The sequence below is a fragment of the Sus scrofa genome, chromosome 10 (genome assembly GCF_054392235.1).
Source record: "Sus scrofa isolate SSC_HxYL_T2T_F1_AM1 chromosome 10, Sscrofa_HxYL_maternal_Yorkshire_Landrace_v2.0, whole genome shotgun sequence".
NCBI classification, from domain to species: Eukaryota; Metazoa; Chordata; class Mammalia; order Artiodactyla; family Suidae; genus Sus; species Sus scrofa.
The window spans coordinates 55,652,358-55,675,457 of record NC_139392.1 but is presented as its reverse complement, the minus strand read 5'-3'; the positions used below and the strand labels follow the sequence as shown (position 1 = coordinate 55,675,457).

Below are 23,100 nucleotides of genomic sequence, written 5' to 3'. Positions count from 1 at the left end.
TTGAGTACTAGCATCACACTGTTTGGAGAACAACTTCTCAATGACTTTTTTTTTTTTTTTTTTTTTTTTTTGCTTTTTAGGGCCAAACCTGCAGCATATGGAGGTTCCCAGGCTAGGGGTCAAATCTGAGCTGCAGCTGCCGGCCTCCACCACAGCCACAGGAACGTGGGATCCAAGCCGAATCTGCGACCTACACCGCAGCTCACAGCAATGCTGGATCCTTAACCCTCGAGTGAGGCCAGGGATCAAACCCATATCCTCATGGATATTAGTTGGGCTTGTTACTGCTGGGCCACGATAGGAACTCCCTCACTGACTTTGCAATCCTAAATGTCTGTGGTAAGCTAAAGAGCGATGCTCAAAGATATATTTCCAGGAGTTCCTGTTGTGGCTCAGTGGTTAATGAATCTGACTAGGAACCACGAGGTTTCAGCTTCAATCCCTGGCCTCGCTCAGTGGGTTAAGGGTCTGATGTTGCCATGAGCTGTGGTGTAGGTCACAGACACGAATCAGATCCCGAGTTGCTGCGGTTGTGGTGTAGGCCGGCGGGTATAGCTCTGATTAGACCCCTAGCCAGGGAACCTCCATATGATGCAGGTGTGGCCCTAGAAAAGACAAAACAAAACAAAAAAATTAAAAAGATATATTTCCATGTCCTACGCCCAAGGATCCATGAATATTATCCTGTAATGCAAAAGATGAGATTAAGTAAAGACCTTGCGAGGAGGAGCTTATCCTGGATTATCCATGTGGGCCCGAAATGCAGTCATGGGTGTCCTTATAAAAGAAAGGCAGGGGGGGTTTGGGGCAGAAGAGAGGAGGACGTTATATGACCACAGAAGGCAGAGGCCGGAACAATGTGGCCACAAATCAAGGAATGCCTGGGGCCACCAGAAGCTGGAAGAAGGGAGCAATGGGTTTTCCTCCAGAGGCTTTGGAGAGAGCACGGCCCTTTGTTCACCATGACAGAATAAAACTTCTATTGTTTTAGGCCACCCAGTTTTGATAATTTGTTACAGAAGCCACTGGAAACTAAAACAATGTCCCCTTCCAGGGACACAGATGGTTTGCAGATGGGCACGTGACCAGGTCAAGGCAATAAGACTCCTTTACCAGACATTTTCTGGGAAAGAAAACTTTTGTTCCACCTCGGCAGCTCATAGTGTTTGAAGATAAGCTTCTAAAGGCCGTCACATGGAGACATCAGCCTAATACATTGAAAAACACAAGACACTGACATCTAGTGTTGATGATGTCATTTGATCTTTTTTTTTTTTGTCTTTTTGCCCTTTCTTGGGCCGCTCCCACGGCATATGGAGGTTCCCAGGCTAGGGGTCGAATCGGAGTTGTAGCCACTGGCCTATGCCAGAGCCACAGCAACGCAGGATCCGAGCCGCATCCTCGACCTACACCACAGCTCACGGCAACGCTGGATCGTTATTAACCCACTGAGCAAGGGCAGGGATCGAACCCGCAACCTCATGGTTCCTAGTCGGATTTGTTAACTACTGCGCCATGACGGGAACTCATTTGATCTTCTTGATCTAGCCATATCTGAAGCCAGTTCTATCCCTGGAATTTTCAATTGTATCAGCCAATTAAATTCCCTATTTTACTTGAGCCAGTATGAGCTGGGATTTTTTTTTTTGTCCCAAGCAGCCCAAGGAATTCTGACTCTTACTGTTGTTTTGTTTCCTGTATAGGGTTGCCAACTAAATATGAACTGCAGATAAACAATAAGTTTTTAATGTAAGTATGTCCCAAATATTGCTTGAGTCCAATATATCTGTTGCTTATCTGAAATCCAAATTTAACTGAGTTTCTGGGTATTTTTTTGGTTGGGGGCGGTTGCCTTTTGCTAAGTCTGGCAATCCTATATTAGAAGAAGTGTTTTTTTAAATTTTTTATTAATCATCTCAAATCTTTGAAAGGCCAGAATGTTATAGTACCAAAGAAGGTAGACATAGTCTTTATTCTAAGTAGAAGCCTCTTGCAATTTTAGACATTTAAATGACTGTCTTCTGACTCTTGTATTGACTGGGGCTGTAAAAGAATGTGATCATAGCCTCATAGTGTCATGAATCTTCATATGATTTGTACCTGAGAAGGAAACATCAGTTTTTTAAAGCTTCCTATACTGAGCAAAACAGTAGAAAGGTGCTTGAGGGTGTTGTGAGACCTACAGCATTCTTTAAAACTGATACTCTTTCAGAGCTGATTTCACAGTTTTCTCTGCTTAGTGCAATGTACACTTTAGCATGGGGCCCAAATGCAAAGGACTATGGGAGACCCCACTGGAGGTGCAGAGGAGGGGGCTATGCAGTGGCCATCAGCCACCTTGAGCAGGTAGGAAGAAAAATGGCCAAGCTGGAGTTCCTGTCGTGGCACAGTGGAAACGAATCCGACTAGGAACCATGAGGTTGTCGGTTCAATCCCTGGCCCTGCTCAGTGGGTTAAGGATCTAGCGTTGCCGTGAGCTGTGGTATAGGTCGCATATGTGGTTCAGATCTGGTGTTGCTGGGGCTGTGGCGTAGACCGGTGGCTACAGCTCTGATTAGACCCTTAGCCTGGGAACCTCCATACACCATGGGTGCAGCCCTAAAAGGACAAAGAAAGACCAAAAAAAAAAAAAAAAAATGGCCAAGCTGAGAGTATCCTGAAATCTGGAGATAAACCTTACAGCTTAAAGTCTGGTGTATATATAAGACAGAACTCCAAGCCAGGGAATGTGGGAATAGTGTGTGTGTGTGTGTGTGTGTGTGTGTGTGTTTGCATCAAGAGGAAGCATTCAAAAAAAGGAGGTTTTTTTGTTTTCCTTCTGCTTGTGTGTCTGGGTGTCAAAATCCCCTTCAAAAGACTTCTGAGTCAGATTAGTTCTTTAACCTTGAAACATATAACTAGAATAAGGGATTCATCATTTGTCTTACCTCTGAAGCCATGGCAAGAATACTTGAAAACTTACAAACTTAAGAAGTTGCCGGGCTCAACGACTCTTCCACTATGGCTTATTTTTCAGTGATGTTTGGGACAGGAGGATATTTCTTAATATGAAATGTCAACTGTATTTTAGTGTTTCTGCCCTTTGTTTTGATATGTGTATGTATATACATATTTTTTGCTTTTGAGGGCTGCACCTGTGACATGTGGAAGTTCCCAGGCTAGAGGTTGAATTGGAGCCACAGCTGCTGGCCTACATCACAGCCAGTACAACACGGGATCTGAGCTGCATCTTCGACCTACACCACAGCTCACGGCAACGCCAGATCCTCAACCCACTGAGTGAGGCCAGAGAGCAAACCCACAACCTCACGGTTATTAGATTCGTTTCCACCGCACCACAGAAATATTCGTGTTTTGTTGTGTATTCTTCTTTTTCACTCAAGTATGTACTTAAGCCCTATGGAATAGAATACATACATCCAGTTCTGCTGTCTTGGCTTTTTTAAGTTCCCTCTGACTTACCGTCTTGCCCAATCTGGCAGGTTCTTCACACTCAGCACACAACCCAAGTTAAGAACTTCAGCTGGAGTTCCTTTTGTGGCTCAGCAGGTTAAGAACCTGACAGTGTCTGTGAGGATGCAGGTTCGATCCCTGGCTTTGCTCAGTAGGTTAAGGATCCAGCATTGCTTGAAGCTGTGGTGTAGGTTGCAGATGTGGCAGAGATCTCAAGTGCTGAGGTTGTGGCGTAGGCCTGGAGCTACAGCTCCGATTCCACCTCTAGCTGGGGAACTTCCATATGGCACAGGGGCAACTGTAAAAAGAAAAAAAGAAAAGAAGGAGGGGAGGAGTTCCCCTTTGTGGCTCAGTGATAACAAACCCAACTATTATCCAAGAGGACCAGGTTTGAACCCTGGCCCCACTTAGCAGGTTAAGGATCTGGCATTGCTGTGAGCTGTGTTGTAGGTGGCAGATGCAGCTCAGATCCTGTGTTGCTGTGGCTGTGGTGTAGGCTGACAGCTGTGCTCCAATGAAACCTCTAGTCTGGAAACTTCCATATGCCCTGGGTGAAGCCCTAAAAAAAAAAGACCAGAAAAAAAAAGAACCAAGGGTGACATAGTGAGGTCAGGCCCTTGAAGGTACAGGATGGGTCGTGCCTAGTAATAGTCTTCAGAAAGAAAGAACTTTGGGGTCTGGAGCAGCGGTTCTCTGCTGAGGGTGGTATCGTGCCCCAAGAGAGCATCTGGAAATGTGAGGAGATCTTTTCTGTTGTTCTAAATTATATTTTACATATAACATTGTATAGATTTAAGGCGTACAGCACAGTAATTACACATTTGTGTGCTGTAACATGATTGCCGTTGTAGCCATGCTCAGCTCCTCCATCAGGGTTTGTAATTATCATTTCTTTTCAGTAGTTGGAATAATAAGGTTTAATCTTTTAGCAAGTTTGATAATTATAATCAGGTTTATTTATAAGTCTGGTTTTGGGTTTTTGTTTTTTTTTTTTTTTTTTTTTGGTGGATTTTTAGGGTCGCAGCCCAGGCATATGGAAGTTCCCAGGCTAGGGGTCGAGTTGGAGCTACAGTTGCCGACCTACCCCACAGCCACAGCAATGCAGGATCTGAGCCATGTCTGCAACCTACACCACAACTCAGGGCAACATTGGAAACTCAACCCACTGATCGAGGCCAGGGATTGAACCCACGTCCTCATGGATACACATCAGGTTTGTTAACCACTGAGCCACGACAGGCACTCCAGGCTTTGGGTTTTCCATCTGACTATGACTGCAGGCGGGACCCTGACCAAGAAGTGCCCGCAGCACCCAGTCCATCTGGGGGCCTTTGGGAGCATCACAGAAGGATTTTGATCCCAAGCTACCACATTTTGGGCTGGTTGGTTATGCAGCTATTGATACTCAGAACAGTCGGCGAAACAATGACCCTTCAGTATTGACTGATGTTCCAGCACCTTCCCGAGGTCAGCGAGTGGAATCAATCAGGAGAGACATCAAGGACGTGGTAAATCGGCCCAGGGGGGCAGGGCGGGGGTGGAGGTGGAGGTTGTAGGAAGAGAGAGCATCGCCTGGAAACGGATGCAGCTGCTTCCCTTCCATCCACCTTGGTGGCAGGTGTTCATCACACGATCCGTCCAGAAGAAACCACGTGATGTAAATAAAAAAGCAAAGAAGCTGGGACCCAAGCAAAAGGGAGAAATGTGTTACATGTGCCCAGCGGCTGTGACTGGAAATAGAGAACGACAAGAATCCAGAAATCTAAATTATACTGCCCGTTGTATAGATCTACACATCTTCTTTATCCATTCATCTTTGATGGGCACTTAGGTTGCTTTCCTGTCTTGGCTTCCGTGAATAATGCTGCAGTGAACCTGTGGGTACATATATCTTTTCGATCCAGTGTTGTGGTTTTCTTTGGAAAACTACCCCGAAGTGAGATTGCTAGATCATACAGCAGTTCTATTTTTAGTTTTTGTTTGTTTGTTTTTAGGGCCACACCCTCAGCTTATGGAGGTACCCAGGCAAGGGGTGGAATCAGAGCTATAGCCACCAGCCTACACCACAGCCACACCAGATCCAAGCCACATCTGCGACCTACACCACAGATCAGGGCAATGCTGGATCCTTAACCCACTGAGCGAGACCAGGAATTGAACCTGCGTCCTCCATTGAGCCACAACGGGAATTCCCTCTGCCTTGCTCTTTTTAATGGCTGCAGAGTCCTGACCTCGGTGCTTTAAAGCCAAGCATTTACGTGATTCATCCTCCATGTGCTTAGCTCCGAAATGATGACACCGGTTTGACTTTGGCAGCCTGGGTGCCACTTGGGCAGCTCAGGGCCGCTTTCCTCTTCCACCCATAGCTTTGTTGACTTGTGGGTCCAAGAGGTCTCGGGTTGATGGAAGACAGGGACTCCAGTCTCCATAGCTGTCTCCCCACCACAAGCAATGTTCTGCAAATAGCAGATGCAAAGAGAGGGGAATCACTCAGCTTTGGTGGCTCAGCAGTTAACGAACCCGACTAGGAACCATGAAGACTCAGTTTCCATCCCTGATCTCACTCGGTGGGTTAAGGATCCGGCGTTGCCGTGAGCTGTGGTGTAGGTCGCAGATGTGGCTCGGATTCTGCATTGTTGTGGCTGTAGCAGCTAGAGCTCCGATTGGACCCCTAGCCTGGGAACATCCATCTGTCACGGGTGCGGCCCTAAAAAGACAACAAACAAACAAAAACACAAAAAACAAAAACCAGCTTTGATTTTGTAAAGCAAGAGGGACTTAGCAAGAATTAGCATTCTTTCAATTAGTGAGAAGGTGGTGCCTTACAGACAAACGTGGCACACTTGAAGTTCCCGTCCTGGCTCAGTGGTCAACGAATCCGACTAGGAACCATGAGGTTGTGGGTTCGATCCTTGGCCTTGCTCAGTGGGTTAAGGATCTGGCATTGCCATGAGCTGTGGTGTAGGTCGCAGATGTGGCTCGGATCCCGTGTTGCTGTGGCTGTGGCATAGGCTGGCAGCTGTAGCTCCGATTGGACCCCTAGCCTGGGAACCTCCATATGCCACGGGAGCAGCCCCAGAAAAGGCAAAAAGACAAACAAACAAAAAACAAGAAACGCGGCACACTTGACAGGCTGCTGAGGGCTGTGCTAACACTTCTCTTTTTGGGGGGTTTAATCTATTGTTTGTCTTCTAGAATTTCCTTCACAACACTCTTCTGAAAGGATTTTGAAAGTTGTGGAAAAATCAGTGTGTGCAGCCACCAAAAGACCAGAAAAGCCAGTCGTCCTCATTCATGGTCATTTTAACGATCCAGACATGTGTGGGCTGGGGGTGGGGAGGAGGGAAAGCAGGCTTGTGAGTGGCGTTTTCTACAGCAGAGCTCGCATTGACCTGGCAATGAAGGCTGGGCCTCTTCTGCCTCTGAGCCCCCTCCCTGGCAGTGTGTGCCTTTGTTGGGAGCCAGCTGGGCCCCTAGACGCTGGCAGGGTTTCTCTGGGCAGAACAGCTCTCATTCATGAAGAACACTGGCTGTCTCCATAGCAACCAATGTTAACTTGACTCCTTGGAGATGTGGGAGGGGCCCGTGGATCTGGCCTGGCTGCCAGCTTGTCTGCAAGTTTTAATGGGGCCCTGGAGCGCCTGCAGGGCTGTGAAGTTGGTGTGACTGGGTCAGTTCCCCACTGGACTTGCAACCTTTGAGGCTAGGGAACCCATCCATGGGTGAGGCAGGGCGGTTTTCCAAGTCTCTCTTGCCTTCCTTCCTTCTTTCTCTCTCTGGCTCCCTCCCTTTTCATTCTTTGTCTTTTTAGGGCCACACCTGTGGCCTATGGCAGTTCCCAGGCTAGGGGTCAAATTGGAGCTGCAGCTGCCAGCCTATACCATAGCCACAGCAATGCAGGATCTGATCCACATCTGTGACCTACACTATAGCTCATGGCAACATAGGATCCTTAACCCGAAGGAGGCCAGGGACTGAACCCACATCCTCATGGATACTAGTCAGGTTCTTAACCCACTGAACCAACAACAGGAACTCCTCCAAGTTGCTTCTAAAATGATTTTGAGGAGTTCCTGTCATGGCTCAGTGCTTAACGAATCCAACTAGGAACGAGGAGGTTGCGGGTTCAATCCCTGGCCTTGCTCAGTGGGTTAAGGATCCGGCGTTGCCATGAGCTGTGTGATGTAGGTTCAGACACAGCTGGGATCCCGTGTTGCCGTAGTGTGGTGTAGGCTGGCAGCTACAGCTCTGATTAGATCCCTAGCCTGGTGTCATGAGACATGTTTCTACAATATTTTCTTACCTCTTTGCTGAAAACTAAATTGTCCTGCTTTACTTTACCCCATCTTCCTGCTTGAAAAATAGTCAGTGACAGTGAATGACTTAAGCTTAAGAACAAAGACCTAAAGGTATGTTATTCATAGGGTCCCCTGAATGAAGACTTAATGCGTTGGTCTAGGCACGCAGGACCTATGCAGATTGGCACGCTGTTTGCACAGCATGATACGTCCTCTTAAGGATATAAGAGGAGCCCCATGGCCCCAAAGGGTTTACGAGGGGTCGTTAGCTGGATATGCATTAGCAAAGAAGAACCGAGGTGCAAACCTAGGCTCTCCAGGTTGCTGCCTCTGCAGAAGCGCAATGGTGATTCTCTAGATGCTATACATAGATAGCTGATGCCAAGCTTCCTCAAATGCTAATGATTGTTAAATGCCTAAGGGTCAGAGTAAAAGCTTAATCAGCAGCCAGCTATGTGACTTTTCAAATAACTTAAAAAAACCTATATTCTGCACCTACAACCCCCTTCTCACGTGACATAATCCTAAAAAAACACAATAAAAGCAGTGTGGTTTCTTAAGGCGGTGCTCTTGGTCCCTGAGACCTTGAGTCCCCTGGTTCCCACCTTTACTTAAGATAAATGTCTCTGTCTTGTTTTACGTCAACTTTTTCCCTTAAGTTTCACAGCACCCGTTCTTCAGCCCCATCCTGCTGAGTTGGTCTTGGCAGCCTGGGAACCTCCGTACGCTGTGGGAGCGGCCCTAGAAAAGGCAAAAAGACAAAAATGAATGAATGAATAAATAAATAAATAAAATAAAATCATTTTGAAACTGACGCTGTATGTGTGTGCGTAGGATCTAGTCTAGAGGAAAAGGCTGTGTTCAGTTTGTGACTTATTTTCTTGGAGGTGAGCTTTATATGTTACCTAGTTCTTACATTTTATTGTAGATTAAGTAGCTGTCACAGATCGGGGACTGTCCTTCCGTATTTGGAATCTTATTTTATTTGATACCTCTAGATACGTGTCCACTTTAGAGATAAAAGCCTTGGGAATCACAAAGTTAATTTGTCATTTTTCTGCCCTTCAAACAAAACTGACATATTTCAACATTGCTCATCAGTACGTGCATAAGATTTGGCAATATGCCTTTCAATTATCATCACAACCTTCACAATATTTATAAAGTCATAAACGTAAATGCATATTGCAACAATTTACTGACAGTGTCCTATAAACAATAAATGCACCAGGAACGCAAAGTAAAGTTATTAGAGTTCAGGTACCACACTTGAACCTGTTGAATTTTTTGTGACCTTCAGCATCCAACCTCCTCTCTCAAACAGGAGAGTAGATCTGCAGTAAAAGATTCAGCTCTAGGAGTTTCTGCTGTGCTCCAGCAGCTTATGAACCCGACTAGTATCCATGAGAATGCAGGTTTGATCCCTGGCCTTGCTCAGTGGGGTTGAGGATACCGTGTTGCTGGGGCTGTGCGGTGTGGTATAGGACAGCAGCTGCAGCTCTGATTCAACCTTTAGCCTGGGAACTTCCATATGCCTCAGGTGCGGCCCTAAAAAAAAGAAAAAAGAAAAAAGCAGCAGCAGAAATAGCAAGCACAACAAAAGGAACAGATGAGATAAGTCTAATAAAATCTTAATATTGAATCTAGATGATGAGTATGTGCAGGTTCATTATGCATAAAATCGTACGTGTATGAATTTTAAATATTTTATGAATAAACATAATATGGGAATAATAAATATATACTCTTTCTCTTTAGGGCCACACCCATGGCATACGGAGGTTCCCAGGCTAGGGGATGAACTGGAGCTGTAGCTGCCAGCCTACGCCACAGCCACAGCAACACAGGATCCAAGCTGCATCTGTGGCCTACACCACAGCCCACGGCAACCCCAAATCCTTAACCCACTGAGCGAGGCCAGATACTGAACCTGCGTCCTCATGGATGCTAGTTAGATTCGTTAACCGCTGAGCCACGATGGGAACTCCGGAAATATATTTTAATATCTATATACTTATATCACATGCATTCTTAATACTTTATTTGCTCATCCTTATTTCTGGCATTCCGAGTTTTTGCTAAAGTACATACTTCACTAGGAATTTTTCAGTAAGAGATTGTGGGTGGTGAACAGTTTTGGCTCTTATATGTTTTAATATGTATTTATTTTACCCCTATTCTTTAAAGAGAATTTGGCTGGGAGTTCCTGCTATGGTAAACAAATGGTTACAGCTTATTTCTGTGGTGTTGCTGGTTGAATTCCTGGCCTAGTACAGTGGGTTAAGGACCCAGAATTGCCACAGCTGTGGCATAGGTCACAGCTGCAGCTCAGATGCAATCCCTGGCCGGGGGAACTTCCATAAAAGGTGTGGCCGAAAAAGATAAACAAATAAGTAAATAGAGTTTGGGAGTTTCCGACGTGGCTCAGCGGTAATAAACCCGACTAATATCCATGAGGACGTGGATTTGATCCCTGGCCTCACTCAGTGGGTTAAGGATCCAGCGTTGCTGTGAGCTGTGGTGTAGGTCATGGAAACGGTTCAGATCTGGTGTTGCTGTGGCTGTGGTGTAGGCCGGGGGCTGTAGCTCTGATTCGACCCCTAGCCCAGGAACATATGCCACAGGTGTGGCCCTAAAAAGACCAAAAAAAAAAAAAAAAAAAAAAAAAAAAAAAGAAAAGAGTTTGGCTGCTTAGCTAATTTCAGATTGACAATTATTTTCCCTTGGTATTTTGCGTCTATGACACCATCACCTTCTGACATCTGTGATTATATTTTCTTGCTAATCAGTCAGCGAGATTTTTCTTAAAATTAAATTATTTTTTTCTCCTTAGTGAGATTTTTCAATTCATGGTTTCTTGTGTTTCTTTATCCCTGGAAAATTATCCATCATTTTATTTTTAAACCTCATTTCTTTTCCATTCTCCTTATTTTCTTCAGCAACTTACATTCTGAGCTTCTTATTCTATGCTCCATTACCTTTAACTTCTTGAATAATTTCCTCCTTTATCTTACTGTGCTATGATCAAGAAGTTTCTTTTTGTGATATCTTCCAACCCATTAATCTCTCTTCAACCCATTAATCTCTCTTCAGATATATCTAGTATACATGAGGTAATTTATTGAGGGTTATTATTATTTTCAAAGACTATATTTTTTATTCCAATTAGTTCTTTTTCCAATCTTGTACTTGTTCTTGTTTCATAAGTGGTCCTTTCTTGCTCACTACTTTGAGCAGTGAACAGTTTTATAATGATCTCTATATCCTCAGGTGTCAGTTCTTCCATCTGTTGGATCTACCTACTATTTTATGATAATGGACTTCTTCATATGCTTAAAATATTTTTCAGAGCAATTCTTGCTGAGAATTCTCCTTCATAGGCACCCTTTCTTTTCATGTAATCTTGATTTGCCTCTGCCTTTGTTCAGATGTGGTTTCACTGGTCTAAACCAAGTCATATTAGCAGATCAATTTGGATCTTTTACTCTGTTATAATGGTTTAATATGGGAACTTACATGTATATTTGTATAGATTTATTTCCTGTTTTCCATGGTGCCACTTTTTTTTGTTAAGATTTTTATTTTTTCCATTATAGTTGATTTATAGTGTTCTGTCAATTTCTGCTGCACAGCAAAGTGACCCAGTCATACATATATACATACATTCTTTTTTTCACATTATCCTCCATCATGTTCCTTCCCAAGTGACTAGATATAGTTCCCTGTGCTTTATACCAGGATAACGTTGCTTATCCGCTCCAAATGCAATAGTTTGCATCTACTAACTCCAAACTCCCAGTCCATCCCACTCCCTGCCCCTCCCCCTTGGCAACCACAAGGCTGTTCTCCAGGTCCATGAGTTTGTTTCTTTTCTGTGGAAAGGTTCATTTGTGCCACATATTAGATTCCAGATATAAGCAATATCACAGGGTATTTGTCTTTCTTTTTCTGACTGACTTCACTTAGTATGAAAGTCTCCAGTCCCATCCATATTGCTACAAATGGATTATGTTCTTTTTTATGCCTGATTAAGGTGCCATTGTTTTTTTACTTTTCATGTACAAATTCAGTGCTCTCAAAATGAAGATCTATAACCAAGATGTTTTAATAAATGTCATGTTCCATTTAAGAAGTTACTATTTTGGATAATTAACCTGAGAATAAATGACCAAAGACTTATCAACCAGAGGGGGAGAAATAACACGAGGCATCTGCTGGCTCACTACAAATCTCTTCTCACTGTCGTATTCTATGTTTATAAATGATTCTGGAAAGATGTGCTTCCACTTCACAATCCCCTTGTAATATTTCCATTCCAGATCTCTTAGATCCAGGAATTGTTTTTCTGAAAAGAATCATATTTTCAAAGAATCACATAGTGGCCTTATTTAACCTTAAGTTATTTAGAGATGCTTCAGGGAAAGAATAAACCTTTGATGAACTCAAGTATCCTCCCTTGTGTTTCTGAATATTCCAAAGAAATCTATTTTTGGAGCTTTGTAAGCTAAGGGGGAACCTATAGTGTTCATCTCATCTAAAGCCATCCTCCAAATAGGAAACTGAGTGGGTCTAGCGAATGGGGCTGGAGTGGACCCTGCAAGGCCATTCCAGGTAGAGGTATATGGTGCAAATGGAGAGATCTTTAGGACACTGGGGTCATCTACAGGGAGTAGAAAAGGATCTTAATGAGTGGTTAAAACAAGGAGGAAGACTGATCAGAAGTGCATAAATTGCCAGTGTACTTTCTTCCAAGATGCTAGTGTAAGCCCTAAGTATAAAAGGGCAATAGTTTAGCTAGAATTTGGCTGTTTTCCCTACACTTTCAGGACCTACCAACTTGGGGTCTCCTTCGTAATGTAACCCCTCCAAGGAGCCAGTGAGCCATGAGAAAAATCCCCCTACTCAGCAGTCATTTCTCTTTCCCTTCTCTTCAGTTTTTCATAGCTAAATAAATTGTGAACAAAAACAAAAAAACAAAAAAAGCAAGGCCTAAGGCAGAGGGTCAAGTGGAAAAGCAGAGGCTAAAGAACCAAGATGAGTATAAGGAGAAAAATGTGTACAGCAAACAAGCAGGAGGCCTGGTCTACTTCTCATGGGCGACGTTACCATCCTTCCTGTGGGGTGATAGTTGAGCAGGTAACCCATGGCAAAGACACTGCCCCTGCCCCACGTAGGCTTCCATCCCAAGGATGGGCTTGGGTTTCTCTTGGTCGACCTGGTAGGAAGTCATATGTATACACTTACAAATATTCTGCGCACACCTGAAGTAGGTGAATGCGACCAGGAACAGTTCCTTGAGTTCATACCTGGCCATGGTGTTCAAGAGTATGTCCCTAGGGCCCAGCTGCCAAGTTTCAGGGAGTTTGATGAGATCGTGGCAGGCCTGACACAGCAAGAACTGGTGATAAAAGGAAGGCAAGGGCTCCCTGGTAAGGAAGGCCATAGAGTTAATGAGTTAATTCTGACTAGTGAAGAACTTTGTGTTGTGATCTATGGTAGAGACTACAGCTTGGTTCACTCCACACTGATTATAATCCTTTTCCACCTTCCTTTCCTCCAAGGGTGGGAAGCTAGGATCTCTAGTCACTGCCCTCCTTGCAGGAAGGGGTGGCTACTGGATACGATTCTGGCCAAGAAGATGTGGGAAGAAGCCACCCAAGGAGGGATTTTCTAAGGAAGCTTTGCTTCCCTATTAAAAGAGAACAGAAGGAGCCAATGTGGTCCTTTCTCCTGACCCCTCTTCCTCTCTGGAATTGTGGAAGCACCAGGAGGTAAGGAAGACAAAGGCCATGAAGACAAAGGCCACACACAAAAAGATGAGGGAGCACAGGGTCTGGACCACATCAAAAACCATGGCTCTTGGAGTTCCCGTCGTGGCTCAGTGGTTAATAAATCCGACTAGGAACCATGAGGTTGCAGGTTCGATCCCTGGCCTCGCTCAGTGGGTTGGGGATCTGGTGTTGCTGTGAGCTGTGGTGTGGGTTGCAGACGCGGCTCAGATCCTGCGTTGCCGTGACTGTGGTGTAAGTGGGTGGCCATAGCTCCAATTAGACCCCTAGCTTGTGAACCTCCATATGCCGTGGGTTCGACCCTAGAAAAATACAAAAACACAAAAGAAAAAACAACCAAAAAGCAAAAAACAAACAATGGTTCTTGCCCTTATCTGCATCCAGGTGGAAAAATAAAAAGGAGCTTTCTTTGGTTTTTCTGCCATTTTTGGTCAAACACACGTCTGACCTTTGTGGTCCTACAGAATTTAGCCTGAGCAAGAGCAGCTTGCTTGGTGGAGTCGGATATGTTCTATAATATTCTTTGGTATATGGGGAGTCCTGGAGTTCTCTTGAACTGAGAATCCTTTAGGGACTGGCTGGCTGACACAATAATAATAATAATAGGCAATATAGGACAGTAAAAGAGGAAGTGTTGCAGTCAAATCTAAGGAATTCCTGGATATTCCTCATAGGGATGCCCATCTGGTTCTCAGGCATACTCCATAAATAGGACATGTCTACCTCTAAGATCTCAGGAGATGAGCTCGTGGAGGCAAAGGAGAGACTTTGACGAAGAGTCTGAAAGGGCATAAGAGAGACCTGCATCACTGAGGCAGACAGAAGGCCATTCAGGCATTAGGAGGAAGAGACAATCTGGCCCCTGTGGGTAGCAAAGCCATACATGCTCCAGACATAACAAATATCCAAAGCCTTCAGCATTTTTTTTTAGGGCCCCACCCGAGGCATATGGAGGTTTCCAGGCTACGGGTGGAATTGGAGCTACAGCTGCCAGCCTACACCAGAGCCACAGCAATGCCGGATCCAAGACGTGTCTGCAACCTACACCACAGCTCATAGCAACGCCAGATCCCTAACCCACTGAGCGAGGCCAGGGATCGAACCTGCGTCCTCAAGGATACTAGTTGGATGCGTTTCCGCTGAGCCATGATGAGAACTCCTTGCCAGTTCTTATTGGTTACCAACAGTTTCTAGCTTTTTTCCTCTCTGTCCCCAGATTTACTTATGTACTTTTGAGGATTATCTAGAACATTGCTATAATTCCTAATTTACACTTCTGCCTGGGCTCCAAAATCCACAAAGTGTGACTCTCTTAAGAGAATTTAGACCCGAATAGGCATCGTTAAGACATCGATGTAGGGAATTACAGCTAAGTTTCTTACAGCATCTTGGACCAAATATGACCAGAGTAAGCAATCTATTGCTTTAAATATGTTCCTTCAGGCACTACTTTTACGGAAAAAATGCTGGTAACAAAATATTTGCTGATCTTGAGTTAAGAACCTACTTTAGAGGGTCTCAAATAATGTTGTCTACATGGTCTCTGGCCTTGAAGGCTACATCCACATTAGAAAATCAGACATGGCTCATTCAGAGTTCCTCTGTTTAGAGCTGCCTCACCCTTCACTCCGCATTCACAACTCTTCTAACCTTCCCTGACCTGCAGCTCCCTGTCACTCCCCCTCTCAGAGCTCCCTGTCACCTCCTCACTCAGAGTCCCACATACTCTCCCTTAAAAAAAAGAAAATTTGTAAAATAAATAAAGAATTAGATATACGTTTCCTTCTGTTGTTTGTGACCTCTGTTGACAGCCCTTACAGAGTTGTGATAATAATGAAAGGATAACATTTCTTTAAAAGATATGTTAAGGAACCTGCGATTGCAGCAAATCCAAGATGCAACCCATTATTCACTAAATACCTGAGTAACTTCATGAAACTAGAAACACATAGTGATGTGGGCTTTCAAGTCCATGTTTAACTGGCTCACTTCTAGAAGTGTTTAAGTGCCAAATCGAAATAATCAACCCTTTCCAGGGATGAACCTGAGCTTTGGCCCTCAAACGTTCGATTCTCTCTTCTTACTTCCCACTGTGACTGTGGCCAGCAAGCGAATCAGCCCTGGACCTCAGAGCTGCGAGCTTACCGTGGGTTAAGGACTCTAGGAACCCAGGGAAATTCTGCAGTCAGATTCCACTCCTTTTCTCCCTCACGGCCTCATCTGTTTCAATTACCTGGATCAACTAATATGTATTTAGAAATCCTATCTTCAAAGATGAACTTTTCCGGTGAGACTGCAGGAATGCCCAACCTGCATAAGATTCTGATGCCTTGAACTTCCTTCTTGGCATCGGCTGCTGGGCTCCCTGTGGAGGAACTGATGAGAATCTCATAAGGAAACGTGTAACTGGGAGGGGGGATCCCATGCTGAGAGATTCTCCGCTGGGACCTGCTGAGTCTCTCCAGTGGATAGAGGGGGCTGCTCAGTAAGCTGCGGTGAAGGAGTTCGGTCATAGATTCTGGCCTCTCGTCCTTTCTCACCACCTTGCACGTGAGAAGAGGCTGCGAATCATCTTCTCTCACATCGGCTTCTCCCAATGCATTCAGGTTTTGGCTGAATATTTTCTGCGCTTCGCTGGGTGAAATAGAGTGAGCGTTCAGGCGATTCAGTTTCGTGTTCTCCTTGCTAAAATTCTGAACAAAGGCGTATAATTCTGGCAGCTGTGGAAGAAAAAAAAAAAAAAGGAAGTCATGAGACTGATGAAAAGGTAATCACCTGGCAGACCAATCCTAGAACAAAGAGGACAACAACCTCACAAACATAAGCATCTGTATTTGGAAGTTATCTTTGCCTGACTAAATTAAATCCACCATGGCAATGTGGAATAGATACCACAGCGTTGAATCTCAGCTTCATTCCAAAGGGAATTATTATTATTATTACTTTTCGTCTTTTTAGGGCTGCACATGCGGCATATGGAGGTTCCCAGGCTAGGAACTGAATCAGAGCTGTAGCCACTGGCCTACACCAAAGCCACTTGTCAACTTGGGATCTCAGCCACATCTGTGACCTATACCTCAGCTCACGGCAACACCTGATCCTTGACCCACTGAGCAAGGCCAGGGATCGAACCCACATCCTTATGGACACTAGTCGGGTTCATTACTGCTGAGCCACGATGGGAACTCCCAAAAGGGTATTGTTTTGGTACATCATTCAATCCTACATTATAAAAGGAGTCCATTAGATTTGGCTTCTCAAATCTTTTTTTTTTTTTTTTTTTTTTTGTCTTTTTGCCTTTTCTAGGGCCACTCCCATGGCATGTGGAGGTTCCCAGGCTAGGGGTTGAATTGGAGCTGTAGCCGCCGGCCTACGCTAGAGCCACAGCAACGCGGGATTTGAGCCGTGTCTGCGACCTACACCTACACCACAGCTCATGGCAACGCCGGATCCTTAACCCACTGAGCAAGGCCAGGGATCAAACCCGCAACCTCATGGTTCTTAGTCAGATTCGTTAACCACTGAGCCATGACGGGAACTCCCTGTACAATTCTTGAATGTAAAGTTTCCTGTATTCTAAGTACATACCGAGCACATAAGAGGCTCTGCGGCCACATCACCTTTGCTTGGATTCCTGTCTCCACTGAGGAGCATAGTGCTGGATTGTGTTCTTCGACCCCTGAAAGATCAAAATAAGGGAAGACTCAATCAAAGATCAAAAATCAGATAAAATACAAAAGAGATGGTAACACATTAAATTTTTCAGAACTTTGCAAGACACTTTTTAAATTTTATACCATTAAAATTTTCTTGAAGTTCCCGTTGTGGCGCAGTAGAAACGAATCCAACTAGGAACCATGAGGTTGCGGGTTCGATCCCTGGCCTTGCTCAGTGGGTTAAGGATCCAGCGTTGCTCTGGCTGTGGTGCAGGCTGGCAGCTGCAGCTCTGATTTGACCCCTAGCCTGGGACCCTCCATATGTTGCGGGTGTAGCCCTAAAAAGCAAAACAAACAAACAAAAAAACATTTTCTCCTTACTCTAAGTCAGTCAAATTAATCACATTTCAACCACCTATTTTTTTTCCGGAGCACCTCAAGTTCTTACATGACATTTATGTTCAGGCATTTCATACTAGTTCAAAGAATCTGGGGGTGGGGGGTGTAGGGATGAATCAGGGGATGGGGATTGCTATATGCAGACTCCTTTATAGAAACTGGATAGATAACAAGGGGCTACTGTATAGCCCAGGGTAACCTACTTGATGCTGTGGAATAACCTATATGGGAAAAGGATTTGAAAAGGAATGGCTGTATGTGTATGTGTAACTGGTTTACTTTGCTGAAATTAACACAACTTCGTCAGTCATCTATACTCCGATAAAATTTATTTAAAAGAATACTGGTTCAAAGACATCTTGCTTTTTTTTTTTTTTTAACGCTATTTATTTATGTATTTATGTCTTTTTGCCTTTTCTGGGGCCGCACCCTCGGCATATGGAGGTTCCCAGGCTAGGGGTCGAATTGGAGCTGTAGCCACCGGCCTACGCCAGAGCCACAGCAACGCGGGATCCAAGCCATGTCTGCGACCTACACCACAGCTCACGGCCACGTCGGATCCTTAACCCACTGAGCAAGGTCAGGGGTCGAACCCGCAACCTCATGGTTCCTAGTTGGATTCGTTAACCACTGAGCCACGACGGGAACTCCCAAAGACATCTCGTTAAGAGCTGGAACTGACTCCTTTGAAATCTCTACTATTAATATGTGAATAAATATATTTCTTTCAAAAGCTCCTTTATCCCCAGAGCAATAGCCTTCCAGGAGCAGCTGCTCCCCTCAGGAGGTGTTCCTTTGGTGTGGACACCTGAGCATCTATTTCAGTCAATGGCCCACCTGCTGCAATGACTTTTACCTGAGTTTTCAGTGACAAAGGGAACAAAGCCTCTCTGTGGCTTTCTTCTTGGTGTGTCTATACAACACATATATCAACAGCTCACATCTGCAACTGGAAATGCTTTGCCACATGGTATATACTGTTAGCATTTTACAATAAGAGCTTTGTTAAAACTCTTTTGTCAATAGCTCCGTTTGTTTCTCTCTGAGCACAGCATATGTGACTAACTGGTAGGTTTATGAGATTCTTTTTTTCCAGCCACTTCCATGGCATAAGGAAGCTCCTGGGCCAGAGATGGGACCCAAGCCACAGCAAGAGACATGAGCTACAGCAGTGACAATGCCAGGTCCTTAACCTACTAAGCCACCAGGGAACTCCACAAGGTTTGTAACAATAATGTAACATGTGCCTGTTTTCACTTCAGTAAGTAAAACTTTGTTTTTTTTTTTTTTTGTCTTTTCCAGGGCCATACCGAGGCATATGGAGGTTCCCAGGCTAGGGGTCTAATTGGAGTTGTAGCCGCCGGCCTACACCACAGCCACAGCAACACGGGATCTGAGCCGCACCTACAACCTACACCACAGCTCACAGCAACACCAGATGTTGAACCCACTGAGCGAAGCCAGGGATTGAACCCACAACCTCATGGTTCCTAGTCAGATTCGTTAACCACTGAGCCACAACGGGAACTCTCTAATAAGTAAAACTTTGAATAACAATTACCCTGTGTATAAAAACTAATTAATTTTGTCCTGGAAAACATTTTTTTTTTCCTACTTCTTCTGGAGAAACTCCATTGGTTGATTAGAACGTCACTGCCCTTGCTTGTTGAATGACTCAAAAGCTTCAGTAGTCCCTTTAAGAGGGAATTATAACTTTGCAGGGAGGGCTTGATCTAATCAAATTCAGGTTTCAGGTCTTCATATTGTGGCATTTCCTACTCAGTTTCAATTCTCAACCACTTTGTGTAAAATCATCACACCTGCAGATCCGCTTGAGCCAATAAATCCCCAGTGACATTTCTACATCATCTGGAGTCATAGGGACCTTGTGTGTTCATAAGATTACTCTGAACTGTAGGATATACTGTTTCCATCACTATTTTATGCTTCAGTGACTATTTCTGAGCCACTGATCCTTTTTCAAAAGTGAATTTGAGTCGACCATACCCCAATAATAATTATAAAAATTGCGAGTGTGATAAACAGAAGCCAGTGGTGTGAAAAATACATTAACAGAATGAACCTTGCTAACTGAATATTGTGTAAGACCATCTGATTAATGGAGTCCTGAAGGGAATGCTCCACATTGACAGCAGCGATAGTTATTGAGAACAAAATGGGATTTCTGTGAAATCATGATGGCCTTACATTTCCAATTCATGAGGCATGACTGTTTCACTGCTTTTTCTTCTGAGAGCCCAAAGGGCCTGTGGCTCTGGGAGAGATGTCTGTGTTCCTGCTGTGTGGACACTTCTAATGAGGGAGGCTCCCTGGGAGGCAGGTGAGAGCCCACAGATATATTAGCTCGAGCCTGGGCTCTCATCAAAATGCCTAAGGGTAAGTGAAGTCAGCCAGAAAGAGAAAGACAAATACCATGTGACATCACTTACATGTGAAATCTAAAATATGGCACAGATGAACCTCTCTACGGAACAGAAACAGACTCACAGACCTGGAGAGACCTGTGGTTGTCAAGGGGAGGGGAGGGGGAGGGAGTGGCATGGACGGGGAGGTTGCAGTTAGTAGACTCAAACTATTGCAATTAGAATGGATAAGTAATAAGGCCCTACTGTGCAGCACAGGAAACTAGATCCAATCTCTTGGGATGGACCATGATGAAAGATAATAAAAGAAATGGAATGTAGCTATATATGTATGTCTGAGTCACTTTGCTGTATAGCAGAAACTGGCACAACATTGTAAATCGACTATAATTTTAAAAATTAAAAAAAAAAAAGCCTAATGGCTTTTCTGTCTGCTTTCCCTGGATTCGTCAACCTTGGAGTCTGTCCTCCCACAGAAGCCACTTGCCTGGCGTAGGGACTGGCCTAGGTGGGCACCTGATAATTAGAGGCCTTCTGCTCAGGTTGTCTGAGGATGAACTGAATATAACACAACTGATAGGAGGACACAGTTTGCTACTATAGATTAGAACACAATCCAAATGGGAAGCATGAGCCATGAGTCGGCTCCACGAGCAGACAAAACAGAACAGATCATGGACATGGGAGAGGAGAGGGAGTGGGATGGATGGGGAGTTTGGGGTTGGTAGATGCAAACTGTTACATTTATTTATTTTTTTGTCTTTTTAGGGTCACAGCTGCAGCATATGGAGGTTCCCAGGCTAGGGGACCAATTAGAGCTGTAGTTGCCGGCCTATGCCACAGCCACAGCAACGCCAGATCCTTAACCCACTGAGCGAGGGTGGGGATTGAACCTGTGTCCTCATGGATACTAGTCAGATTCGTTTTCGCTGAGCCACAATAGGAACTCTGCAAACTGTTACATTTATTTTATTTTTTATTTTTATTTATTTATTTTTTTTGTCTTTTTGCCATTTCTAGGGCCGCTTCTGCGGCATATGGAGGTTCCCAGGCTAGGGGTCGAATCGGAACTGTAGCCACTGGTCTACGCCAGAGCCACAGCAACGTGGGATCCGAGCCGCGTCTGCAACCTACACCACAGCTCACGGCAACGCTGGATCATTAACCCACTGAGCAAGGCCAGGGACCAAACCCGCAACCTCATGGTTCCTAGTCGGAGTCGTTAACCACTGAGCCACGACGGGAACTCCCAAACTGTTACATTTAGAATGGATAAACAATGGGGTCCTACTGTACAGCACAGGGAACTATATCCAGTCTCTTGGGTGAGAACATGATGAAAAACATTATGAGCAAAAAGAATGTGTGTATATATATATATTGACTGGGTCACTTTGCTGTGCAGCAGAAATTTAAAGAACACTGTAGATCAACTATACCTTAACAAAAAATTAAGAAAAAAATTCTCACAACTCCAGGTGGTTCATACCCCACAATCGTTCCCACGTTTCATATGCACAGACCCAATACTGACGTGAAAGACCAACAAGAAAGGCCATGATTCCAGAACAATTTCTCTCATCCACTACGCTCATCTGGAAAAATAAGACAAGTACAACTGAACAAAATGAAAAATAATACAGGCAGGCCTCGGAGATATGGTGGGTTGAGTTCTGGACCACTGCAAGAAAGTAAATGTTGCAATAAAGCAAGTCACATGAACTTTTTGGTTCCCCGGTATATGTAAAAGTTATGTTTACACGATACTGTAGTCCATTAGGTATGCAATAGCAAGGTCCAAAAAAAATGTACATATCTAAATTTAAAAATGCTTTACTGCTGGAGTTCCCGTGGTGGCGCAATGGAAATGAATAAGACTAGGAACCATGAGTTGTGGGTTCGATCCCTGGCCTCGCTCAGTGGGTTAAGGACCTGGTGTTGCCGGAGCTGTGGTATAGTTTGTGGACATGGCCTGGATCTGGTGTGGCTGTGGCTGTGGCTGTGGCCAGCAGCTGTAGCTCCAATTAGACCCCTAGTCTGGGAACCTCCATATGCCGCAGGTGTGGGCCTAAAAAGCAAAAACAAACAAAACCAAAAAAACCCTCTATTGCTAAAAAATGTTAACCATCATCTGACAACACAGGGTTGCCACGAACCTTCAATTTGTAACAAATGCAGTATTTGAGAAATGCAGGGATGCAAAGTGTGCCTGTCAATGCCACCAACAAGACACAGGGACGGGGAGGCTCCAGGAAGCAGGAGAGGACTCCCAAGAGGGAAGAGAGGATGTCATAGGAACAGCTCCTGAGATGAGTTTTGAAGAGAGACGACAGCTCTCGGGGGAAGGCCCCAGACCCTCTCATATGGAAACCATCCCGTTTACCATCGCACCAAAAAGAATAAAACACCTAGGAATAAACCCACCTCAAGAGACCGGAGACTTATACATGCTGATGAAAGAAATCAAAGATGACACAGACGGGAAAATATACCATGCTCTTGGATTGGAAGAATCAATATTGTCAAACTAACTATACTGCTCATGGCAATCTACAGAGCCAATGCAATCCCTATCAAATTACCAAGGACATTCTTCACAGAACTAGAACAGAATATTTAAAAATTTGGGAGTTCCCGTCATGGCTCAGTGGTTCCCACTAGGAACCACGAGGTTGTGGGTTTGATCCCTAGCCTCACTCAGTGGGTTAAGGATCTGGCATTGCTATGAGCTGTGGTGTAGGTTGCAGACAGGGCTTGGATCCTGTGCTGCTGTGGCTCTGGTGTAGGCTGGTGGCTAGAGCTCCAATTCGAACCCTAGCCTGGGAACTTCCACATGCTGCAAATACAGCCACAGCTCCCATAAGACCCCCTAGCCTGGGAACCTCCACATTCTGCGGGTGCAGCCCTAGAGAAGACAAAAAGACAAAAATAAAATAAAATAAAATTTGTGTGAGGATTAAATGAGCTAATTCGTGTGGTGTTGACAAGACAGCCTGGCTCCTGGAAGTGTTCTTGGGAGCATCTGCTGTTTAACTGCCATTACCACCAACTACCACTGATATGCTCTTCCTCCCACCATCACCTTCCCCCTGGAGGCCAAGGTCTGGAACATTCATCTCAG

The 23,100-nt window shown here is 44.6% G+C and overlaps 1 protein-coding gene across 6 annotated transcripts in view; it reads right to left on the bottom strand.

The window, feature by feature from the left end:
- Positions 1–8,284: 8,284 nt before the first annotated feature.
- Positions 8,285–23,100, bottom strand: part of C10H9orf153 (chromosome 10 C9orf153 homolog) — a 20,313-nt gene continuing 5,497 nt past the window's right edge. For 3 of the 6 annotated variants that reach the window (NM_001444725.1, XM_084978769.1, XM_084978764.1), the window contains 3 exon segments: positions 11,833–12,096; positions 15,774–16,260; positions 17,129–17,219. In NM_001444725.1, coding sequence (NP_001431654.1) covers positions 11,888–12,096; positions 15,774–16,260; positions 17,129–17,194 — 762 coding nt within the window. In that variant the 5' untranslated portion in view covers positions 17,195–17,219 and the 3' untranslated portion in view covers positions 11,833–11,887. 6 annotated transcript variants of the gene reach the window in all.